Genomic DNA, 24,847 nt, shown 5'->3' with positions numbered 1-24,847 from the left:
GAACAACGCAGCACTGCCATGCTTTCTGTAGCATGTTTTTCTGGAGTCCATATTATGTCAGAAATGATGAAATACTAAATGTATTTAGTATGTAGAAATGTAGAAATACTAAAATGTACTGCTTAATGACAACTAGCTCATTTGGAAACGCCCCAAGAGCAACCTGAACACATTCTTTCCCCCTCAAATCCCACCAAATCTCTCAAAAGAAGCTGTAGCCAATAAATCAAAAAAATCTACAGGGTGAAAGTAGTATTATCTATCATGTCTATACCGTGATTTGAAAAGAAGTACCAATTCAAATCACAGGTCAGCACAAGCCACATTCCAAGTTTCAGAGTTCTTAAATGAGTTACAATGACTATTATCTGCAAAGCATCTCTTGGTAAAATCCTGCATCTTCCTCATGTTCAAAGTGACTACAGCTCTTTTGTTTTTGTTCTTGACTGCAACATTCCCTCTGATTTTGCAGGGAGAAAACTAAATAAAAGAAAAACTTTTGGGGTTTTTCTGTGTGTCTTAGACTTTTAAAGTAATAATGGAAAATTCTTCAGTTAGACACTAATTACAGAAACTGTTATTTCCGATTTCATGTTTAATTAAACATACATAGAAACGGGTGTTCTCTGTTACATTTATCTAAATTATCTTTCATTAAATAAGATTTTTTTTTTAGATTTTATTTATTTATTTGACAGAGAGAGATCACAAGTAGGCAGAGAGGCAGGCAGAGAGAGAGAGGAGGAAGCAGGCTCCCTGCCAAGCAAAGAGCCCGACGCAGGACTCGATCCCAGGACCCTGGGATCATGACCTGAGCCGAAAGCAGCGGCTTAAGCCACTGAGCCACCCAGGCTCCCTTAAATAAGATTTTTTAAAAACGATTATCTACTTGTTGAAAAATTCTGTAAAATAATTTAGTTTTTTAAAAAACTAAACTTTAAGGGGTGCCTGGGTGGCTCAGTCAAAGCGTCCGCCTTCTGCTCAGGTGATTGTCTTGGGGTCCTGGGATCGAGCACCGTCAGGCTCTCTGCTCGGCGGGGAGCCTGCTTCCCTCTCTCTCTTCCTGCCTCTGCCTCCTTGTGATCTCTGTCAAATAAATAAAATCTTTAAAAACAAAAAACAAACAAACAACCCCCCCCAAAAAAAACAAAAACAAAAAAACTGAACTTTAAAAACTAATTCTTAGGGGCACCTGGGTGGCTGAGTGGGTTAAAGACTCTGCCTTCGGCTCAGGTCATGGGATCGAGCCCCACATCAGGCTCTCTGCTCAGCGGGGAGCCTGCTTCCCTTCCTCTCTCTGCCTGCCTCTCTGTCTACTTGTAATCTCTGCCTGTCAAATAAATAAATAAAATCTTTAAAAAAATAAAAATAAATAAAAATAAAAACTGTTCTTAGACTGTTTTAGAGACTTAAAAGGGCACAGAAAATTTCACATAGCTTCCTAAGGTAGAATCATGTCCGTCAATAACATTTTAGGTAATATTAAGAGAAGTCATGAGTATTTAAAGTCTAACAACTGCATAATCAGATAACACTGACATACTTGTTTAAAAAATTGTTCTAAATCTAAGGCTAAACTTTCATTTTATTAAAATGACATACTAGATTTTTTAGTATAATCCTGAGTATTATAGTATGTAGCAGATGTGTTTAGTTAAAACCCAAATAACAGAAGCAATTAGAAAGAAGTGGAAGCAAAGATGCAGGGAGAAAAAAATATGACAAAGCTGTATTTGAAAGGGAATGTACTGACTGTCTTCTCAAAGAACTAACAAGGGAATCAGCTAAAGCTGGATAAAAACTAGGTATAATCAACTGTATAACCAGCAAATAGAAAATGCAATTTTTTAAAAAAGCCATTTTTTATTAAAGTATTTCCAAATGAGAAAGTATGAAATTTGACTGGTGACATAAAATATTTACATGCTCTAATTCTATGTCACAGTGTCACAGTGTAGTATTTTGAAGTTTTTGAGTATGATGAAAGATTAATACTTAGGTATCATGCTGAAGTGACACTATCTATGAAAATAGTGATTACTGAACACATAGTATTTATAAAAGATTTTGCCTATAACTAAATCAGTTCATGCATAAACACTGACAAGTACTGGATAAATAACTATTCTGTCTGCTGGATAATACATGAATTTGCAATCACAGTAATAAACTGAAGAGGAAAAAAGCTACTCTAATACTAGCACTGAACATCAAATTCTTAGTGATAAACTTACTGAAAGATATGTAAGACCACCTATCACTGACATAAATCAAAGAAGAGCTAACTAAATGAAAAGATATACATGTTCCTGATTTGGGTAACTCAGTACAATGAGAATGAAAATTCTCCTAAGTGGTCTCCTAAATTAATAAATCTAATGCAACTCAAATCAAAATCCTGTCAGGTTTTGATTGTGTCTTTTCAATATATGGAGGGTTAACAGGATGTGCGTAAGGAAAAGAAAATAATGACTCTTAATCCCTAACTCATGCCATGAACTGCCCTTGCTGTTAAGTTCCTAAAGAAATCCCTCTGCAGGGAAATTCTACTTCTGCTTTTGAGTTAACAAATACTCAATTTTTCAACCCCCAAATGCTATAAATGAAGGTTAAATTATGAATTAAACAGGCCTGTTCTACTATTATGGTAGAAGAGTAGCACACTATTGGAAAAACTTGATGTATAACCTGATGTATAACAAAAACTTGATGTGTAACTTGATGTATAACAAAAACGATGTATAGTCTCTTCAGAGTTTTAGTTTTTGTCTTTTGTATTTTTAGGTGGATATCTCACTTCTTGGTATCAGTTATCACTCCATATACCACTGGTTCTGAACTTATATTCCATGGTCATTTGTAAGGAACACTCCCAAGTCCCTTCCTAAAATTCCTTTAGGAAAAAAATTTTCTAAAGTTTAAATCTGAACATAATCTCACTCTCACTTCAATTCCAAAATGCATTACTGGGAAGACAAAAAGTTAGTAAGGGTAGAGCCATCAAACAGAAGTGCATCTAATCCTGGTTATGCCCTTGAGACTGTATCAGCCATGCAATATAATTCATCCCAAGTTTCACTGGAAGGAAAAGAGAGGTGAAGAATCCAAAAAAGAGTAAGAAGAACCACCACACGATCAAAAGAAAATCGCAAAACCCACTCACACTACATTCCACACACTCTGATCATGAGACCCTTTAGACCAAATTCAGCCTCTTACTCCGCATTCCAGGGAGGAACGGGCAAGGCCATCAGTGCGCCACATGACAGTTACCATGGGAGAGGGGACAGAAACCCTTGAAACACAAAAATCTCTGTGGATATTCAACACAAGCTATGTAAAAAGGGCAGTCTCTCACAACAACTTCTGGAAATATCATGGAATTTTAGAACTGTAGCAATGACCATATTAATAAAGAAGCCCTTGTACTCTGAAGCATATGTTACACACAGAACATGCCTGGCCTCTAAGGACCCTCTTCTTCTCAGATGTATTACTTTAGAAGTTAGAGAAGCATATACTACAGTACTGAAAGAGTTTGTGTAAAATCATTACAGTTCCATTAACTGGGGGGAAAAAAAAAGCATGTTTTAGTTTTAAAAAGGTATTTCTGCATTAGGTGGGATGCTTTACAATTTTAATTTTAAAAGGTGCGTTTTAGGTAGGAAATTGACTTTTGAGTAGGCCCCTGAACACAGGGTTCAGGGGTACTGACCTCCCATGAAAGTCAAAAATCTACATACAGGGCAAATGGTTCACTCTGTCCAAAGAGCATGCAACTCTAGATCTCTGGGTTGTGAGTCTGAGCCCCACGCTGGGTGTAGAGATTACTAAAACAAACTTTAAAAAAAAAAAAAAAAATTTTCCATAGAACTCCTAACTCCCCCAGAACTTAACTCCTCGTAGTTTACTACTGACTAGAAGCCTGACCTACAACATAGACAATTCATTAACACATATTTTGTATGTTGTATGTATTATTTACAATAAAGTAAGGTACAGAAAATGTTAAGAAAATTGTAAGAGAAAATGCATGTAAAGTACTGTACTGTAGTTACTGAAAAAAATCCACGTAGGGATGCCTGGGTGGCTCAATCAGTTAACTGTGTGATGCATGTCCTCATCGCTCGTGAGATTGAGCCCTATGCCAGAAGTCTGCTTGAAGGTTCTGTTCCTCTGCCCCTCCCCCCCACCTCTTGCACACGGGTTCTCTAAATAAATAAATCTTAAAAAAAAAATACATGCATAAGCAGACCCATGCAATTTGAACTTTTTTTGTTCAAGAGTCAACTATGTATGAAATAATTCCTAAGCAATGTAGGACTAAGAAATATATAAAAACTATCCTTGACTCAACAAAACTGTTAAGTAAGAACTTAAAACTAAGCAGCTGGGTGTTTCCAATCTTATCACACAAGCTACATAAATACAAATATATAGGAAATGAACTTAGAATGCATCATAAAACAGGCGAAAATTTTGGTGTCTTCATATTAAAAAAAAAAAAAAAGACTGCCCAGTCCCCAGAAATAGCATTAAAGTTTTTAAAGAGGAGCAAAACAGATCAACAGGAACTCTTTAATATTAAATACTTACATCCTGCGAAAATAACAGTCCCAAATATGTTATCTTCTGTTGTAAAAACCACATTTGTTCCACTATTAGCAGAAACAGAAATATTACGGATCTTGATCGCCACATTTTCCCCATCAAGATGGATAAGGGGACAATTTGTTTGGCCAATCTGTGCTGATAACACTTTTTCTTGAGTCACACAACAAAATATTATATCTGAGCCTACAAGTATCACTTTGTCTTGAGGAAAAACCTTAGTCTGGGAATCAGGTGACCCTAGAGAGAACAAAAGGAATCACAAATATTTTATAAGTCTTTTACCATAAAAATAGCCCGGTATATATAAAATATACTATAAAGTGTTTTATAGTAATGGTGGCCCAAAGGAGCTTTCAAAGGATCAAGACATATATAAATAAAACGAAACCATGTATGTTTTATCGACTTATGGCTGATGATGGGGGGAACAGAGGGGACTGCAGGCCGATGCCCAAGGTCACAGGTTAGTATCCAAGAAGTCTGAAAGTTCACTCTAAATGGGCTTATAGCTACATGTGAAAAATCTACACCAAGAAAAAGTCATTCATTACATAATTCTATTCCTTTGAAATCACTTCTATGTATTTAGGGAAGACTTCTTACTTTCCATCAGCCAGAATATGTATTTAAGTACTCCCATCCTAAACAGCACTTTTTCTTTAACCCCAACTCTGTGCAGGTTAAAGCCACACCTCTGCTTTTATTTTCCTGTATGTCCAATTTTATCATTATCTCTAGTTTTCTTTCTACCTACCACTATTTAATCTACCACAATCTGGCTTCTAGCCCAATCATTCTACTGAAGTGGCTCACTGACCTCTTTGCTCAGTCCAGTGGCCACTTCTCAGCCACCCTTCCTTCCCACATCGACAGCATCAGTAAGTTGCCTAAGTTCTAACATCTCAAAACTCCCTTCTCCTCTTGGGTTCTACAGCGCCCTACTCTCCTGGGCTACTCTGAACCCTCTGGCTACTGTCCTCCACTTTGCTGCCTCTTTTTTCTTCCGTCCTACCCTTAGACAGTACAAGCTTAAGGCATGTGTCCCTGGTCCCCATTTCTCTTTCCCTGAGTATGGTAACCTCTAGATTGAAACAAGTTCGCATACATCTATGTTGATGACTCTCAGATATGTATCTCCGGCTCCTAGTAATCCCTTGGATACCAAACTGGTATTTCCCACGGCCTGAGACATCCCTACCCAGATACTTCACAATACCTCAAGCTCAACATGTTAAAAATGAATTTATCTTTCCCACCAGAGTTATTCATGTATTTCCTGTCTCAGTGGAAGGCATCACCAGCCACTCAGCTGCCCAAACTAATAGTCATCTTTGACTCTATTTCTTGGTCACCAAATACACAGTCAACTAATTTTAATTCTGTCCCTTCAGTGTTTTCACACCTTTTCCACCTTTTCATTTCCAGACCGAAGTACCCTACTTTATGCTTCCACTGTCTTTTGCTGAACCACAACAAGATCCTTCTTGCTTATCCACGTGCTTCCAGTCCTGCCTTCCTCTGATCCATTTCTCCATGCGGTCACTAGAGTGGATAATCTATAACGATAATCAGCCTTTCGAAGGACTTCATTTCACTGTCAACTATTTTCCAGGCCTCTCTCATGTCGCCAACATTCTACCTGCATATGAATTTCATTCAATGTACAGATGATTTCAGGTATCCTTACAGATCATGTTCTCCGCAATTAATTCTTTAGCTCACAGGGATCTGTTCTGTGGGCAAGAAACTAGAAGCCATTTTTTTTTAAATACAGATTTTATCTCAATTACACCTACATAAAATTTTTAAATGTTCTTCAATGCCTACCACAGTGATTTTCAAACCTGGATGGTTATGTAATCACTTTGGAAGATCTTTAAAAATACAGATTCCTGAATCCTAACTCAAGAGTTTTTTAATCAAAATGTTCTGGGACAGAGATCTGGGAGATCCCCAGGTGACCCTCATGAAGCCAAATGGCATTTGGAGAACTGAAAGCTTAACCGATACCTTACCCTTAAGCAAGACTAATCTCGTTCATTTGAAACGAAAGCTTTTTAAACAGAAGCTTACAAGAAACGTTCTTCAGTGGGCTCCAGTCACTCCACTCTTTGCGACCAGAGAAATGAAGATCATCAACATAGCACCTAATTCCCACAGAATGAGTGGTGCACTCCAAGGGCATGTCTGAGGTCCAACTCCAGTGGTGAATTGTATCTTTACCATTCACAGTTGTGTTGTGGGTCACCTAAAAAATGAACACAAACACAAAATGAGATTTCTAAGTAGTGATATGTTCTGCTTCCCTTAGATTTAAAGAACACACAATAGACAGTATACAACCACTAAGCTATAAAGGCTCGCCTTTTTGTACAACTATCTCAGTTTTCTATTAGGTGTAAAAGGAGAGTTATGGAGACAATAATCATGATTCATTTGTTTACCTATTTTTTGTAAAATTCCAGTATAGTTAACATACAGTGTACTATTAGCCTCAGGTGTACGACATAATGACCCACATTTGCATACACCAGTGTTCGTTGTGACTGGTCCACCTTCCTCAGCTTGAGGCTCCGCTCCCTGATATACAGGATGTTAATACTCCAGAACATTCAATACAGTTCAGAGAGAAATGAACCATTGCCAAAACTGATCTCAATTTTTCGTCGAGAAAAAGTAATTAATGGATTTGTACTCCCAAGAATTAAAGTCAAAGAAAGGAGCAGCATTTCAACAAAGTAACTGTTTCAGATTAGGTTTTATATGTGTTAACTGTTTAAAACTTTATTTTTAAATATGCAGCTTATAACAGGATAAAATATTAATCTCAACTGTGAAAAATGGAAGGATTTCAATCAAATATCAAGGATCTACTAAAAGAAACCTTGGGAGCTCCAGCTAAAGACAAGAGATTAAATAACTGTACTTCCTTCTCTCTTCTGAAATCTTTCTAAAACAAAAGTACACAGATTTTTTTTTTTTAAGGCATAGATGCACAGAGCCAAAAAAAAAAAAAAAAAAGAAGAAGAAGAAGAAGAAGAAGAAGAAACAGTATCAATGAATTTCTGGATCCTGGAGAGCTGATGGACAATAGTAATGGATTCTAAAGACCTGAAAATGCTGAATCTTAAGCCCCCAATGGAAAACACTGAAACAACCTGATTTCTATCACAGAAATGCCAAAGGGCTCAGGAAGAGGCTGTACCAGGCTCCCCTGGAAGTGCATGGTGAAGGTGAGGCACTGAACAGAAGACTGCTTGAAAGCTTTTCAAAGAGACATTAGACACCCAGAGATCCCTCCCACATTCTATGCTACTGAAAGACCACCCTTCTTCATCTTGGCAGAATGGAGATTTATGATCTGAAAAGTAAAACAGAACACCTCTGGAATGAAGAACCTCAGAAAGAGTGGAGAACGGGGAATACTGTACCAAAAACAAGGGACTTGCTAACCTATGCACCAGGAAGGCTGGGGTGCTCATGCCTCCTTCTCCTACTCAGCCCCCAGGATACAGATGGCAGAGTTGCTACTTACAAGGCAGGGATCTGAATCGATTTTTCTGGGGCATATGAACAGGTCATGATAAAAATCTAAAAGAATAATATTAAGGTTGTGCCAACTTGATAGGCCATTTTAATCACCTATGATGAAGCCCCAGTCATCTAAAGTCCCTGGATGACACATAAAAGTTCCAATTAGATTTTAAAAGAAGGTTAAGAGCCACTCAAATATGAGCAGCAACCAGGATGACCAGAAATTGGAGAAAAAGTTCTAGTATCAGAGTTAAAGATAAAATAAGAAAGGAACTCAAAGAAACTGACTCTGCTAAAAGAAAAAAAAAAATAACTGCTATCCTTAGAGATGAGATACTGCATCCATAAAATGAACAAAAAGAAGAGACAAATGGGATCTCGTGTACATTAAAAAAAATTTATTAATAAAAAATACAAAAAATTCAATAGCAGGAATGCAAGATAATGTTTAAGAAAACTGTTAAGAAAACAGAGCAAAATAACATTACAGATGGAAAGTGGAAACAATTAAGAACATTAGAGGACCAGCCTAGAAGGTCCAATTTCTGAAGAAAAGAGTTTCTAAGGAAAAAAAAAAAAAAAAAAGAGGAGAAAACAGTTATGAAGGAATCAAAGCCATAAGACCTACAATAAGGAGATTCCCCAAGCTGAGAAACATGTGTTTTCAGACTGAAAGGGACCCAATGACTGTCTAGTACAACAAAGAAAGATAGATCCACAAGAAGAAACAAATGGAACAGTGTCTTCCAAATCTTGAGAAAATCCCCTAACCTACAATTCTATACCCAGCTAAAGTAGAAATCATGAGTGAGTACAAAATAGACACTTTCAGAAATGTCATGTCTTAATTAATTCATCAGGCAGTATTTTACACTCCCATCAGAAATGTATGAAAGTTCCAATTCTTCTGGATCTTCTCAAGATTTGTAATCAACAGTCTTAAAAATTTTGCTGGCAACCAATTTAAATTTAAAAAATAGTGTATCTGCAAGCTACCATTAAAGACAGCAGATAGTATCGACAATACATAGCAAATACCTACTAGAACATATGCTTCCACCAAAATGAGGAAGAGGAAAAAATTTTTTAAAAAGGGGATCCACTACAAGACAGGGCACCTGGGTGGCTCAGTGGGTTATAAAAAAGGGGGACCCATTGCAAGAAAAGGTAAAAGGAATCCCCTAGATGATGATGGAGATCCCTTGGACAACAACTTCCTAAGAAATGTGCCAAAAAAACCCACAGAGGTTTATCCTAAATGACTTGTGAGTATACTTAGGTGCTGCAGCTCCTGAGAAACCTCTGGCCACAAGGGTCCTCAGCTTTCTACCACACTCCTGCTACACAAACACTGTACCTGTGTGAACCCTATGTAAGCAGGATTGAGAAGTCAGTCAGAAGGCCTTCGAGAGAGCTATTCACAAACATACAGCTGATAAAATACTAGTGTGTCTGAACACTTCAGCAGGAGATTACAAAGGATTAAATTAATGGGGCACAAAAATTAAACTGAAAATACAAGACATGACAAGAAGTTGTACTTCTGAAAAGGAAAATAGTAGTATATGCTGCTTGGTTTAGCTGTGGATAGTGTTTATATAACTGTAACACAAATAATGAATGCCTGTCTGCCACACATTACCACAGTGTAATAGAACAATACTGGAAAAAGGATGGGAAATGAGAGAGAGAGACAGAGAGAGAGACAGGGACAGAGAGTGAGTGAGCACTCCAGCATGCACATGTGTGCTCCCAGGCCAGGTGGTGACAGGACGAAATTCTCATCTCCGACTGTTAAAATAAAACATTGTTCGAAACTATAAAGAAAAATTAAGGAAGAACAACATAAGCATGCTACCCGGACAACAGAAATACGTCACAGAAGAATCAGCTAGAAGAACTGAAACCTGCTGTTTACTGGAAAAGTAAAATGGGAGGGGCTGGAGGTGCGGCAGAGATCCCAGGTATCACAACCACCCTGGTCCCCATAGCACCCAGCTTCCGTACCCATATGTGAGGCCAAGAGCAGAAACCATCATGTTCTAATTGAAACACCAATGTACAGTATTCTTTATTCTTACACAACCACAAAATAGTATCGAAGTGACAAGGCATAAGCAGCTCTGCCTCAAATGATATCGATAACATATAAAAAGAAAGGTCACATTTTACTACAGATCTGCATCACTTGCCCTCTCACGTTTTACTTTTAAAAAATTCATTTGGTCTATCTGTTTCTCTGGCCTCTTGGCTGTATTTCCCCGCACAAAGATTTTTCTTCAAAGATCGGATCCTACTCTGCCGTTGCCATCTTGTGATGCATCTTGTGGCAATGAGTTAATAGGACCCTGAAAACGAAATTCCATTCCCTTACGCTGGATTTCACTTATACTTCAAAAAGTAGCCCCCAAAGGAAATACTGACAACTAGTAGGCATTCAGCAGCTTTACAGGTACCGTTATCATTTACTGAGGTAGATACTTGGCACCATTTTACAAATGAGAAAAAGGAGGTTTTGGGAAGTTACCCAAAGCCAATAATAGGTAACTCACCCAGCACAAAATGTCAGCCACATAAAGAGTTACACGGTCCAATTTTAGATAAGCAATAGTTTCAAGACAACAAGGTAGAGCTCTATCAAAGCTACTTGCAAATTAGGCTGACAGGAAAGAACTGCCATTACAACTCAAGAAAAGAAAGAGCATTTTAGGCTGAGGTAATTAGGATGGGCTTTAAAATGAGGGGTAGGATTTGACTCAAGTCTTGAAGTATACATCAATTAGCACAGGTGCAAAGGAAGGAAAGGTATCTTACACAAAAATAAACATATCTATTTTGTAACAGAAACTGCAGTGGTTAAGAAAGAGCACAGACTGTAACTCTGGGTCCTGGCTCCACTACTTCCTGTCTTCCTGCTTCTCTGCAGCTTCATCTCGAAAATGGAGGTGATGCTGATGGTGCCTCCCTCAGGGGTCCGTGGTGAGGATGCAGAGAACCACACATGGAGCATTTAGAGCACTGTCAGCAGCAACACGGACGCACCAACGCCCGAAGCTACAGCTATGGCCGCCGCTAACTTAGGAAGCTAATACACACAGAGTCAGAAAGGAACACCATGACAAGCACCATGAACTAGAGAGTTAATTCTTTATCTTTACAATCTAGCTTATCTATGTACTTAGGCAAATAATGTAAAATATGAGCTAGTCTTCTAAGTCTTTAATCTATAACTAAGCATATTCAAATCCACTGAGGAAAAAAGGACAAAAGAGGGAATTCCCACACACCCACTGTCAAAACTTTTCACTATTATTCCTCATTCTCCTTCAGATTAAGAGGAAACTAAAGATAGATTATATAAGGAAACCATTTACCAACAAAATTCTAAAAAGAGGGAAAAAAAAGTATGTATTATTAAATGTAAAACCGTTATTTCAGATTCAGATAAATTCAACCTTAAAATTTCTCAACAATTACTATAACTAGGTTTCAAACACTTTTATGTTTATAGTATTAGCCAAAATTAAATAGTACATTTTATGTATACATTTATTTCATTTACATAAAAACATGCACATAAAAAAGCTGGAAACACAAAAATAACATTTACTGTGGTCAAGTGGTAGAATCATGGATTATTCCTCCCTTAATTTCCTAAATTTACTATAATTAATGTTATATGTTATTTTAAGTTATACATTATTTTAGTATGTGATTTGAGTAATAGCACATAGTTTTTAATGAACCTGAAAGGATATCTGATCTATACCCTTAACAATGTAAGAGTTCACTGATATCACCTTAAAATCTTTTAAAAATTACTTGGCTTCTTTAATGTCACAGGAAAAAAAAATCTATTTTGGTTTAAACTTACTAATTTTACGACTTCCTTATTTTCTTTACGTAGAATTTTAATTTCCCAGATGACATTTAAGTGATGTGGAAAAACAGAACCCCTGTCATTCCACTTTAGGTGTAATGTGGAAGTTGAGAAATCAGCAGACAAATTCAAGATCTCTGGAGTGTCCGGAATTAAAGCTTCAAAAAAGAAAACAAAAAACACGACTTAGTAAAATAAGTAATTATTTTTCATATTGTAATTCCATTAATCAACTACTTTTAAACTCCATTCCTTCTTGACCAAAAATGATCGAGAACAAAACACAAGCTCCTGGGGCACCTGGGTGGCAGAGGTGGTTAAGCATGCGACCCTTGATTGTGACTCAGGTTGTGACAGGGTTGTGAGACTGAGCCCCACATCCAGCTCTATGCTGGTCATGGAGCCTGCTTAAGATTCTGTCTCCTTCCACCCCTCCCTCTGTCCTGTTCATGCTCTCGGCAGGGGGGGGGGCAAATTCTCAAAGCATGCTGAAAAAAGTGAATATACATATTTATTTGCATAAGCAGTTCCCAATGATTCAACTGTCAAATCTGAGAAAATTATCAAATCCTAGTATGTCTTCTAATACAAACAACCACCACATTCCCACAAAACTCTAGTGTCATCAGTCTGGAATCTGTTAAGGAGGCAACATCAGAGAGAAGTAAAGGAGCTTCCTCTGTATGACTGTGCCTTAGGCCTAAGAAAATGACAGAATATGGAAAGCCTGTTCTCGTAGAGCTTTCTGTCTGTTTTTTTCTGCAGCCTTCCCACTCACCTGGCGGTGTCAGAGCCCCTGATGCTGGCGGAAGTGACCCACTTTGGGATGCTATGAGCCATTACTGGTTTGGGGAGCTGTGAACTGCAGCAAGACCATAGAAATGACCAAGGCACTGACTGGGGGAGCCAACAGGGTACTGTGCAGATGTGGGCAATACTCCGCAGGGCAAGAAAGTCCTCCAGAAAGGCTAGGTGAGCTGTTGGCATGCAGTGCAGTGCAGGGGGCTGAGAGAGAGAAGGTGGTTCAGTTGGAGACCACTGGGGAAAGGCTGACCAAAGCAGCAAGGACAGAGATCATGAAGCATTGTCATGTTCATGAGGGATAGGGAAAAGGAAAACAACTCTGATGGGCATTTCAAAGAAATGACCAGATCAAAGAAATGAAGGATTAGTATAGTAAGAAAGGGAAACATCTAAGATTTCCTCAAGTTTCCACCCTAGAAAGCAGGCAAAGGAATCACAGACACTGTGAAGAAATAATAGAGACAGGCTATGGGTGACCAAGTGTCAGGGAGGGACAGAGAGAGGTTTAGTGAGTGGAGGGGTCTGCCGACAGCGAGGGAGAATGGGGCCCATCAACACCATGGACAGACTCAAGAGGAACTCTCTGAGTGCAGCTGAAGACTGCAACTGACAGACTTGAACTCAGGACTCAAAGGGGCCAAAGCTTGCCTGAGAGCGGAGAGCTACCAACAGTCACACCTTCGAGTCACCAGAGAACCCCAGCAAGAATCCTGAGAAACAGAAGGAAACCAGAGAAGGCCCAGCACGGCTGAGACTAAAAGAAATGGATTGTCATTTAGGCCAAATCAGAGAGGAAGAGTGAGAAAAGGCCACCAGCATTGGGGAGGGTATGGTCATTGGTGGGAAATACAAAAGGTAAAGAAAAAAAAACAAGCAAAAAAAAAAACATGCTCAAGGATACAGTAGCTCACAGACAGAAAATGGTAAATTAAAAAAAAAAAAAAAAAGGCAGAGAAAGTAAAGTATTCTTTAAAATCTCCAAGTCTCCCTATCTACAGGGGATGGGTAAATTACTCCAATAGTTTGGATCAATGAAAAACATGTAAGGTGTGACCCTGTTCCATTGTATGAGACACAGGCTTTGTGGTATGACAGGCAGACAACGCGGGGACTCTGTTTTCCACGTTCTGACTCTTCCAATCCCAGTAAGTGAACCAGAGATGTCCAGAGACGTGCACCCCTGGGCCACCCCTACCCCAGCACTGCCCTGTGCAGCACAAGGGCAGCTCAGAGGAGTCCCGGCAAGCCCAGACTGCAGGACTTCATAGAGCTGGGCTGGCTGAGTGTGCTAAGCAACAAAAATGGCAGAGCAAACCAACATAAATTAGTCTTGAAATTTAAAAATAAGTTCTTGCGACACCTGGGTGGCTCAGTCGGTTAAGCCACTGCCTTTGGCTCAAGTCATGATCCCAGGGTCCTAAAATATATGTATCTATAATATATATATATATAAATTTGTATTTACTTATTTACATATATTTACACACACACACACACACACACACACACACGGAACCCGTGTCTGACTCCTTGCTCAGCAGGGAGCCTGCCTGTCTCTGCCCGCTTGTGCTCTCTCTCTGAAAAATAAATAAAATCTTTAAAAAAAAAAAAAAGGGGGTTCTTCATAAATTTAACTAAGATGTGCTGACCACGGCACTCTACACTGGATCTGTATAAAATACTTACAACTGCACAGGAAATCGGACCTGTGGCTTCAAAACCTAAGCACCATACAGCAAAGTCAATGGCTCTATAGCTACAGAAGGACAGTGGGGGATGCCTCACAGGACAGATTTCAAGTGGGAGGGGCCACTGCATCACACACCAGAAACTTGTGTAACAAATGCTGCATGTTAACTAACTGGAATTAAAATAAAAACTTAAACAAAACAAACCAAAAAAAAAAAAAAAAAAAAAAACCAGAAGGAACAAAAAGGAGGATCAAGAAGCTGTCTTGGTACCAGGAGAGGGAAAGCTGAAGGTGCCAGCGCGACCACGGAGCAGAGGCTTTGAAGAACACAGTTCTTTCAAATGCTTCAGGCTGTCATGATATAAGAACTTCAAAATTATGTTTTGAGCACTTACAAGTACGGGAGCACTTACATGAAGGCAATATTCATCTATTATTAAATGCTCCCTCCCTGGAAAGTACACGTAATTTACATTTTATCTCAACAGAAGTGGGCTCTTCTTTAAAACACAAGTCATAGCCAATATTTAAGGTAAAAGACAGTAACAATCACAATTACACAAATGAAAGGATTACACACACACACACACACACACACACACACACACATTTTCCACTACTTCATAGTACACTTCCTCACAATAAAATGGGAAGTTTCTCTAAGATCGCATGAACTATTATTTGCATTTCTTTCCAGCTAAAATAGACACTTGAGGACAGTATTAACTTGCTTTCTAGAAGATAGGAACTTTTCAGCTGGGAAATAAGTCTAATCACTTGTGTTTGTTTATTTTTTAAGGCTGGTACATCTTTACCCATAACCTCCATGTTCTGCTTAAACATCAGAGGATGGGAGCTTTCCCAGCTCATTTATAGGATCCACATTATGATTTTGTCTCAGCCAGATCCATATTTTCAGGTTATTTTAAGAAACTTAAACACTTAAGTCTTACGAAGACTTATTTTTGTGTTTGCCCTTGTCAATTAGAAGCGTATTACGTATATGTGCGTATATTAAATACTTTGCTTTATATGCATGGTGTTGACAGCATCTGGAGAAAACATTAATTTCTCATACTTTTCTTCGGTAGCGAACTGCCAGAAAACCCAGATCCTCTAACGTACAGGTACAGTACCCTTTCCTTGCTTCTCCCCAACACGGTAGGTACTCGAAGATCTGCTGATGCATCCACCTCCCTTTTATATTCATCTAGTTGCTTTTCAATTTTCTTATCAGTATTATCATAATAGTAATAGTGATATCTTATTACTTGGATACTGTTAATCTAATATTCTAATCAGAATCAGACTCAATAGTATTAAAACTGCTATCAACAAATTACATAATTTTGTAAAAAACACAAGGAACTACTCATCTATTAAGTCATCTAGCATCTGTCTTGATTTGTCCTTCTAATTCTTTCTGTCAAACACTATCATCTTCAAGTAACTTCCCTGCCAGAACCTTCTCCTCACCTCTTGAAAAATCAGACAACACAAACTGGCTCTCAGAGTCCTGGGGAATTTTTTAAAAACCTGGAATAAAATTAAGTTAGATTCCTTATACCATACTACAAAATAATTCCAGATGGGTAAAAGATTTAAATTGAGCATGGTAACAAAACCAAAAGCTCAAAGAAAAAGAGTGGAAGATTCTATTTATATAAAAGTGAAATCCATGAAGTTTAAATTTTAAACTCAGAAAATTATTTGTAGCAAATATGACAGAATTAATAACCATAATATAGAGAGCTCTTGTGAACCAATGAGGGAAAGGCCGAGGTTCAACACAAGATAAAACTGAGAAAGGATATAGACCAGAAAGAATAAAAACGACTGGTAACTTTTTTAAAATAAGTAATCACAAAACAATCTGCAAAAACAAAGTGCTATAACTGGGGGGCCATCAGACTGAAATGGCAAAACTAAGAGAAATGGACAACACCCAGTCTTGGCAAGAAGTAAAGAATAGGGTGTCCCTCTAATAGGATGTTTGTGGAAATGCAAAGAGACTCCAAATTTTTAGAAAACAACTGGCAATGGGTATCAAAAGTTCTAACAAGGGGATTCCCAATTTTAGGAATTTAGCCTAATGAAATCATCACACAAATCAGAAACATACATGTGCAAAACATGCTCATTAAAGCATTGGTTATAATACTGAAAAACCAGAAATAAAAATCTCAATGTTAATTATCAATCACGTAACATAATTATGGCATTCAATGGGATACTATGCAGCCTATAAAAATAATACAAATTTAGATAACAAACTGAAAAATCTGTGTCTTCTGTTAAGCAGGTTATAAAGTAATATAAACCTTACTGTTTATATGTACATGCAAAGAGAATATATTTAAGTGTTTTAACAGTATTGCTCTGTGGGTATTGAGATCATGGCTGACCTGCACAAAACGTTCTCACATGGATCGCACATTCAGCTGTAGGAAGAAAATAACCAACATGGCTCCTCTCTCTTTATCTTGAAAGGCAGTGAGACAGATGCGAAGTTCCTGGAAAGCTTGCTTTGTTATTATCCTTTCAGAATCTGTTCTATCTCAGACACAGACCACTCCAAACAGGCATCTTATCCATGAAATTGGACAGGTCACCAAGTTAATTATATTTTTTCCCCTGTTTCAAAGTAAGTCATCCTTGTAAGTCTCATTATAATGTCATTATGCCGTGCCATGATAGTTGTCAGGAGAGAATAAACCCACCTCCCCCACCAGGGAGAGTCAAGGCTCCTGGGGTTTCTAAGGTCTCACTGTGTAGCCAAATCTCCATCTCCATCAGCCTGGGCCTAGTTCATGACTCCACTCAGCCTGTTACCTAGGTCATAGGCACTGAATCAACACCTCTGTAAAAGATGCCTTGTCACATGTAAGTCAGTGGCTAGGCGCTAGGTGTAGAAGAGAAACTTCCTGTCCTACTGAACCTATTCTCTTGCAGAAGTGACCACTTAAGTGCCTTATCACATAATACATTAGTAATGCAACTGTGAGAAAATGCCACAAAGGAGAAGACACATTGCCCAAGGGAATGTTAAGAAAGGAACGGGGTCTCCTCTGGGAGGGCAGGGTCAAAGACTACTTCCTACAGCAAGGGACACCTGAAAAATTCTGTAAGGTATGCAGGAATCAATGAGACGAACAGGTGACGAGAAAGTAGCCAAATGTGGAAAGGATCGTGAATTCTGTGACATCTACTCTGATTGACTAGACGACAGTCTGCTTCCTTCCCAATCTTGGCTGTGCTCTAGAAGCCACACTATGGTTGCTGGGGAAAAGCAAACATTAGTCTAACAAGTGAAATTCAAAAGAAGAGTAAATTTCTGCCCATTTTATAAAGCACTGCAATGCTAAGCACAAAGGCACTGTGCTGAGTTCTTTTATCCTTTTTTTTCCCCTAAAGATTTTATTTATTAATATCTGAGAGAGACTGAAAGCAAGAGAGAACACAGAGGAAGAGGGGGAAGTAGAGTCACCACGAGCAGTGAGCCCGATGAGGGGCTCCATCCCAGGTCCCTGAGATTGTGACCTGAGCCGAAGGCAGACGCTTAACCCACTGAGCCACCCAGGTGAACCCGTGCCAAGTTATTTTCAAGTCAATTTTCTTTTCAAATACTTACAAACATTTTTTTCATTTAGTGTGAATTTACTTATAAGATTTCCAAAATCATACAGACGGTTTATTGTTATTTCATGATCACCAGGTGGAAGAGCAGGGATCTTAGTATTTGTCTTCTCTGACTGATAACAAGAATGAGACCTGCAATAGGAAAAAAAAAATCCAATTTTAATTAGTGGATAAAACCAACAGTGCAATTTTCACAGAAACACGACTAACAGAAAATGTGCTGGAAAATACTTTGTTCTTTCATACAAAAACACAATAGGTTATACTGCCTTTTAAGACGGAAAAAGGGGAGGTCGATATAAGTCCATCAATGTGGAGGATGAATAACCAGACTATACCAGAAAGCCGAGTGATAAGCAGGGATGATTATTTCAAGAAACTCGGGATTTTGTCATGCCCTTCATACTTCCCCAACCTTCCCTCTGCAGCCTTACCTAGCGCCGCACATGCCCACCCCACTACAGCCCTGCACTTCTATACAAGACCATCACGCGGTCTCAGGTGCTCCTGAGAAGAGTTCATTTCTGCCCATTTTATAAAGCACTGCAATGCTAAGCACAAAGGCACTGTGCTGAATTCTTTTATCTTTTTTTTTCCCTAAAGATTTTATGTATTAATATCTGAGAGAGACTGAAAGCAAGAGAGAACACAGAGGAAGAGGGGGAAGCAGAGTCACCACGAGCAGTGAGCCCGATGAGGGGCTCCATCCCAGGTCCCTGAGATTGTGACCTGAGCCAAAGGCAGACGCTTAACCCACTGAGCCACCCAGGCGACCAGGTACTGGTCACACATACAAGTGTGCCCAGGTGCTCCACAGGTACTGAGGACAGGCACGAAACTGGCTGCTTGTGGCCCCGCAGACACACACCTCAGTCTGTCGGCTGCTTTCTGTTCTGGCCCAAGTTTCAATGGGAACAACACCTTCTCTTCCACTCTGCTTTCAAAACTCTGCCAGTTCCCCACCCATTATCCCTTCAGCGAAAGTTGTTTTTTTCCCCTCCTTGGTTCCATGGTCTTTTACATTCACATTTACATTATTTTTATGGCTATTCATCCATATATATATGTTTTTTTTTTTTAAATCCACATTTCTAATATCCCATATAAATCTGAGTTCAAGAAGAGGTACTCTGTAGTGTCTTGGGTGACCCTGCCCAGCACCCCACACAGACCTCTTCATGTTCTTTACTCAGGAGTCCCGACTTAACCAGGGCGGCTCCCCTCCTGTACGCTCAAAGAGGGAGGCTTCCTTAGCTGCCAGTAACACAAAAGCCCTGGAATTCACTAAATCATGCTATTTCATACATTATGTTCTTTCAGGCTTTTTGTCCTTTTTCTGAGAAACTAGGTCTTCACACTCCACAATCACACTTTGGACAGCCTCTCTGAAGGCCCACACCGCTCAGTCAACGTGCCCTTCACCTATAATTTCCATCAGCGCCCACAGTGATTTGTTTCTTGTGAACTCCTGGAGAGCCAGAACAGCTTCCTCTCTCTGTGGCATAAGGTAGTCATTCATGCTATTTACCAAATTTTTCAGGTTCTCCCCTTCTGGATTCACAGCAGGGCTATACTTCCGACTCCTTAAAAGCAAGGCAGGTGGTAGGGCTTTATTTGCAGAGACATGTGAGTGAAAGTCCTATCTGTCCCTTCCAGAAGGAAGCTCTGGAAGCCAGCATAGGCTGTGCTCCCTCTCCTCCTGTCTCCATGCACTGGAGGGTGAGGGACCCCCTACTGGTTTGGGGTTCCCAAGGAGAGCCTGGGGGCAGAGATGCCAGCCGACCCAAGGAGGACACTGAACACAAGCAGGAAATAATCCTTTATTTTCACAGCAGAAAATAAGAAAATAAGATTTTAGGGCTACTTTTACAACATAACTAACTCCTCCTGGTTGACAAATATACCACAAAGCTTAGACTCACGCTCACTGAACCGATACCAAATGGGAAGACAACACCTGAGTAATATTTAAATGCACACTTAGGACCATTTACATAAGGGCCACCCATCGGCAAAACGGGACTTGGAGCTGCCCTGCTGAACAACACTGATGTTGCTGAACCATTCAGAGTCCCGCTAGCATCAGGGAAAGGGAAAAGAATATTCCCATTTGCAGAGAGCCCAAATGCCTCATCTCTAGGCTTCAGAGCTCCTGGCCCTCTCCAAGATTACCTGAGAGGGGAAGGTGGGGTGACAGAACCAGTCAGCTGGCCTCCTAACGTCCTTTCCCCTTTCCCTTAGTAACATGAACTCAAGGTTTATCCAGGCACATTGCCCCGCCTCTTATGCAAATAGGCTTCATCATGTGACTATATTCTGCCAATGAGATGTAAGCAGAGGTGTGTGGGACTCCTTGGAGGTCTCCCTAAAGAAAAGCATCCTTTTCCGCACTTTCTGGAATGCAGACAGGACAGCCACTCCTCAAGCATCCTTGAACCAGGAGATCGCATGCTAATGCTGCACAGCAGCACGATAAAGAGGGACCTGGGTCTCTCATCCACAACCGTGCCAGCCTTGAACTGCCTACTCCAGACCGAACATTTTCTGTTGGGCAGAGTCAGAACAAGAACCCACCTGATCTAGACCTATGGTTTGGGACAGACTAGTAAAACTTCCCTACAGTAGATGAGAATCCAGAGCATATGAGAGGGGTGTCCTACACTTAATATTCAGATAACACAATAATCAGTTTCGGCTGGGAGAAGGGTTTTTTCCATCCTGACTGATGTAAGATTCAGATTTTTTAGGGAACAGAGAGCTAAGATTTAAAATTTCATTAAAAAATTTCCAAAATAAAATCTCTATGCTCTAATACTAAAGACCTTTAGGTTACAGCTCTTCATTTCTCTTACCTGTTCTCAATGCAAACTTCATAAACAGTACCATGGCCTGCTCCAGAGGGTGCTTTCCAAGAACAGTCCCACACCCGCAAATTGTTAGTTACACACTTCAAATCACGAGGCGCCCCTGGAGAAGGAGAAACACACACACACACGTTTAATAATTTAACTGCACCATGAAAGGCCAACGTATCAAACCGTCTTCAGCCCTGAGTATGAGCACCTGTGTCTGCACAGGGCCCATGTTCTTCATGTAGGGATGAGCCTGCAGTCACAGATGGACTAGTTTTCTATTTGTTTGTAGCTGTCGATTAAAAAATGAAGGAAACCAAAGGAAGTGAGCCAACCACTAGACTACCTAGGGACTGAGCCTCCATCGAAGTCCCAACTTCAGCCACTAAGATAAACGGAGGAGTCAAGGATGAGACCCGAAGAGGGCCTGGAAGAATTTTATCTTCAACAGCCCCATGTGCCCCCATTCCTCCCTGCAAATAAAGTAACTCTAAGTAAAAATTACATGTTTCCCATGCCCACAAATACAGCTTCTAAGCACTCCTAGCCACTGCCGCCCCACTGCATGTTACCAGAATGCTACCTCGTAGAAACCCCACAGCCAATCTTTAATTTTCTACGAAGCAGAGGTGCCTGGGTGGCTCAGTCAGTTAAGAACCCCCCCCCCCACCCCCTACCCCCCCGGCTTGTCTCTGGAGTCCTGGGATCTAGCCCTAGGTTAGGCTCTCTGCTCAGCAGGGAGTCTGCCTCTCCCTCTCCCCATCTTGCTCTCAAGTAAGTAAGATCTTTAAAAATGTTTATGAAGCATATTATATTTAAAAAGTAATGAACTCACACAAGTCTCTGAAAAGTATTTTTTTGTGTAACCCTAAGCAACTGAAGAGTAACTCAGTTGTTAACTCAGAATATAACTCAGAATATTATAATCCTATTATAATCCAATAGTATTTATTCATACCTATGAAAGAATACTGTGAAAGAATACACTGGCACCACACAATGAAAAGCTTGTCATGTTAGAATGAAAAGAAAGGAGGTGGTACCAAGTAAGAGGGAGAACAAAAGGAAAAAGGAAGGAGGAGAGAGAAGGAGGAGGAAATAAAGTAATCAGAGTATAAAAAACATTATTCCATCTCAGACCTTCTCTGTTAATGCCTCTGAAAAGGTTTTTTTAATTTTTACACGACTGACATGACATTTATGGTAGCAATAAATTATAAAGGTACTTATATGTGACAGAAAACAAAAACAAAAACATTAGAAGCACTCACATTAAAAATCATCATAACGATACTTAAGTTATTTAACAGTGATCTCGGGGGAAAAGAGGCTATCTGTTTAATTATGGAAATAATACAAAAACTAAATACAGGGGCAGAAGGATGATAACGTTCTTTATAGGAATGAGCTAGGGAATAACATCTACACAAACATTCTTAATATATTTAAGGAAGATGAATACAACGTATTATTAAAGAGATTTAGATTTCATTTATATGACATTCAGAAAAGCAAAATTATAGACAGCAGGTCAGTGCTGGCTGGAGGCAGGGAGGAGAAAAGAGCTGAGTACAGAGGAGCATGGGGAATTTTCTGGAATGGGGAGTGTTCTGTTATTTAGTGCTGGTGGTCACATGACTACACATTTGTCAAAACTCGCAGAATTTTATCCCAAAAGGGTGAACTGTACTGTATGTAAATTATACCTTAATTTTTTTTTTCTGGGGAAAGACTATTTAGGTCTGTCTTTACAAGCCTCTTTTTAAGAGAGAAGGAATAGGAATACATAGGGAAAAAAATGACGATAGAGAAATGGATTTTAACCACAGAAAACCTGAAGGGGTCAATAAAGACACAAGATCACCTCATAATCAAAATAATAATGGCAAAAAATAGCAATGGCATTGCAATCAGTTCATTCTCTAAGACTCAGATGCACTTACCTTTTTTCTGGCTATTTACTTGGTTCATTAAATATAGGAGAGTAAATGTTAATAAGAGCCACTGGAAATGTGATGTCATCCCCATTCTTTTACTATCCATCATCCAGGAGGGTCTTCTTAAATGTGAGGAAAGGTTCATCATCTGTGCAAAGCAGTCAGTCCTGGACGAGGAGAAGAATTTCAAAATGCTGCAGACACACCTCTTGGGCTGCGCACAGCACCACAGACAGTGGATACTGACGGATACTGACATGTACTGTACGTTAGTAACTTTGCAGACTAACTAGACTCAAGCTGCCTTGGCTTTGAGAGATGTCAATAATCGAACACAGCTGTAGCTTCTGTGATCCATCACAGCGTCAGTTTTCAAATGGCAGGCCTCAAGTTCAAAATTATAACCAAACAATGTATTTCTCAACTCTCCATTCCAATACTACTACTACACTGTAGAAAAGCAGTACATGAAACTGAAGTTTTGACGATTTTCAATTATCTATGGAATGACATTTTTAAGTTCAATTAATATAGTCACTTATGACAAGTAGTACCTTTCTTTCCATTTACACTATGATGTGAAGTTTCTATTGCATATAAGAAAAAATCAGGTTAAATAACAGTATAGGGAGTTCACAGATGTGGCCAAAACAGTGCCCAATACACACAAATGACTAGGATGTAACAAATATTACAACTATAATGGGAAAGGGACCACTGGTAGACAAGAGATGTCCACTCCTACAGACGAGCAGGGACTGAAGCCAGTGTGCCATGGGGGAAGGGATGCCATGTAGGCAGGAGCTGTTCAGCCTAAGAGCTCGAAGGACACTTGTCAGCAAATGACCAGAGACAGACTACCAAGTGTGAACCTCACTGGAGGTTCACACTGAACCAAAGTCCCAGCCCTCAGGGAGCCTGGAATCTAGCTGGGAAATACATATACATAAACAACTAAGAAATTTAAGATTTTTTTTTTTTAAGATTTTATTTATTTATTTGACAGACAGAGACAGTGAGAGAGGGAATACAAGGAGAGGGAGCAGAAGAGGGAGAAGCAGGCTCCTGCTAAGCAGGGAGGCTTATGCGGGGCTCAATCCCAGCACCCTGGGATCATGCCCTGAGCTGAAGGCAGACGCTTAACGAATGAGCCACCCAGGGGCCCCTCCACTGTTGTTGTCATCAAGGGGAAATCCATGATCTGATCTGCACTTTGGGAAGATTTCTCTAGCTGCTACATGGAGGTGGACTCCAGGGGAAGAATAGAGGTAGGGAAACCAGAGCCAGGTGAGACCACCAGTGATGAGGACTAGGGTTCTAAGAGCAGACATGGAAGAGACAGTCAGATTCAGCATCTGTTCTAGAGATGGGAGGGTCTTCCCACTGTGCTAGAGGCAGGATAGTGTGGTGATTTAAGAACATGGACTGGACATCTGACCTCTATACATGTTTTTGACTACTGTGGACATTGCTGCTGTAAACACTGGGGTAGCATGTGCCCCTTCAAATTACTATTTTTGTATCATTTGGATAAATACCTAGTAGTACAATTGCTGTGTCATAGGGTAACTCTATTTTTAACTTTCTGAGGAACCTCCATGCTGTTTTCCAGAGTGACTATACCAGTTTGCATTCCTGCCAACAACCCCTGAACTAGAGGGTATAATGCTAAGCAAAATAAGTCAGGCAGAGAAAGACAAATACCATATGGCTTCACTCACTGTGTGGAATTTAAGAAATAAGACACATTAGCACAGAGTAAGGAAAAGAAAAATAAAGTAAGATAAAAACAGAGAGGGAGGCAAACCATAGGAGACTTAACTATAAGGAAAAAACTGAGGGTTGCTAAAAAGGTGGGAGGGCTGGGCTAAATGGGTGATGAGCATTGGGGAGGGCA

The 24,847-nt window shown here is 39.6% G+C and overlaps 1 protein-coding gene across 1 annotated transcript in view; it reads right to left on the bottom strand.

Moving 5' to 3' along the window:
• Positions 1–24,847, bottom strand: part of LOC111140973 (LIF receptor alpha) — a 73,592-nt gene that overhangs the window by 27,386 nt on the left and 21,359 nt on the right. The window contains exons 2-7 of the mRNA XM_022493260.1: positions 22,957–23,117; positions 21,014–21,128; positions 18,154–18,293; positions 12,023–12,186; positions 6,688–6,862; positions 4,597–4,851 (exon numbers count right to left, since the gene is read on the bottom strand). Of these exons, the coding sequence (XP_022348968.1) occupies positions 4,597–4,851; positions 6,688–6,862; positions 12,023–12,186; positions 18,154–18,293; positions 21,014–21,128; positions 22,957–23,098 (991 nt within the window). The 5' untranslated portion in view covers positions 23,099–23,117. The remainder of the gene's footprint in view (positions 1–4,596; positions 4,852–6,687; positions 6,863–12,022; positions 12,187–18,153; positions 18,294–21,013; positions 21,129–22,956; positions 23,118–24,847) is intronic.

This window comes from Enhydra lutris, unplaced genomic scaffold (genome assembly GCF_002288905.1).
Source record: "Enhydra lutris kenyoni isolate GAN:26980312 unplaced genomic scaffold, ASM228890v2 scaffoldscaffold5, whole genome shotgun sequence".
Taxonomy (NCBI): Eukaryota; Metazoa; Chordata; class Mammalia; order Carnivora; family Mustelidae; genus Enhydra; species Enhydra lutris.
The sequence above is the reverse complement of the archived record's forward strand: the minus strand, read 5'-3'. Positions and strand labels throughout refer to the sequence as shown.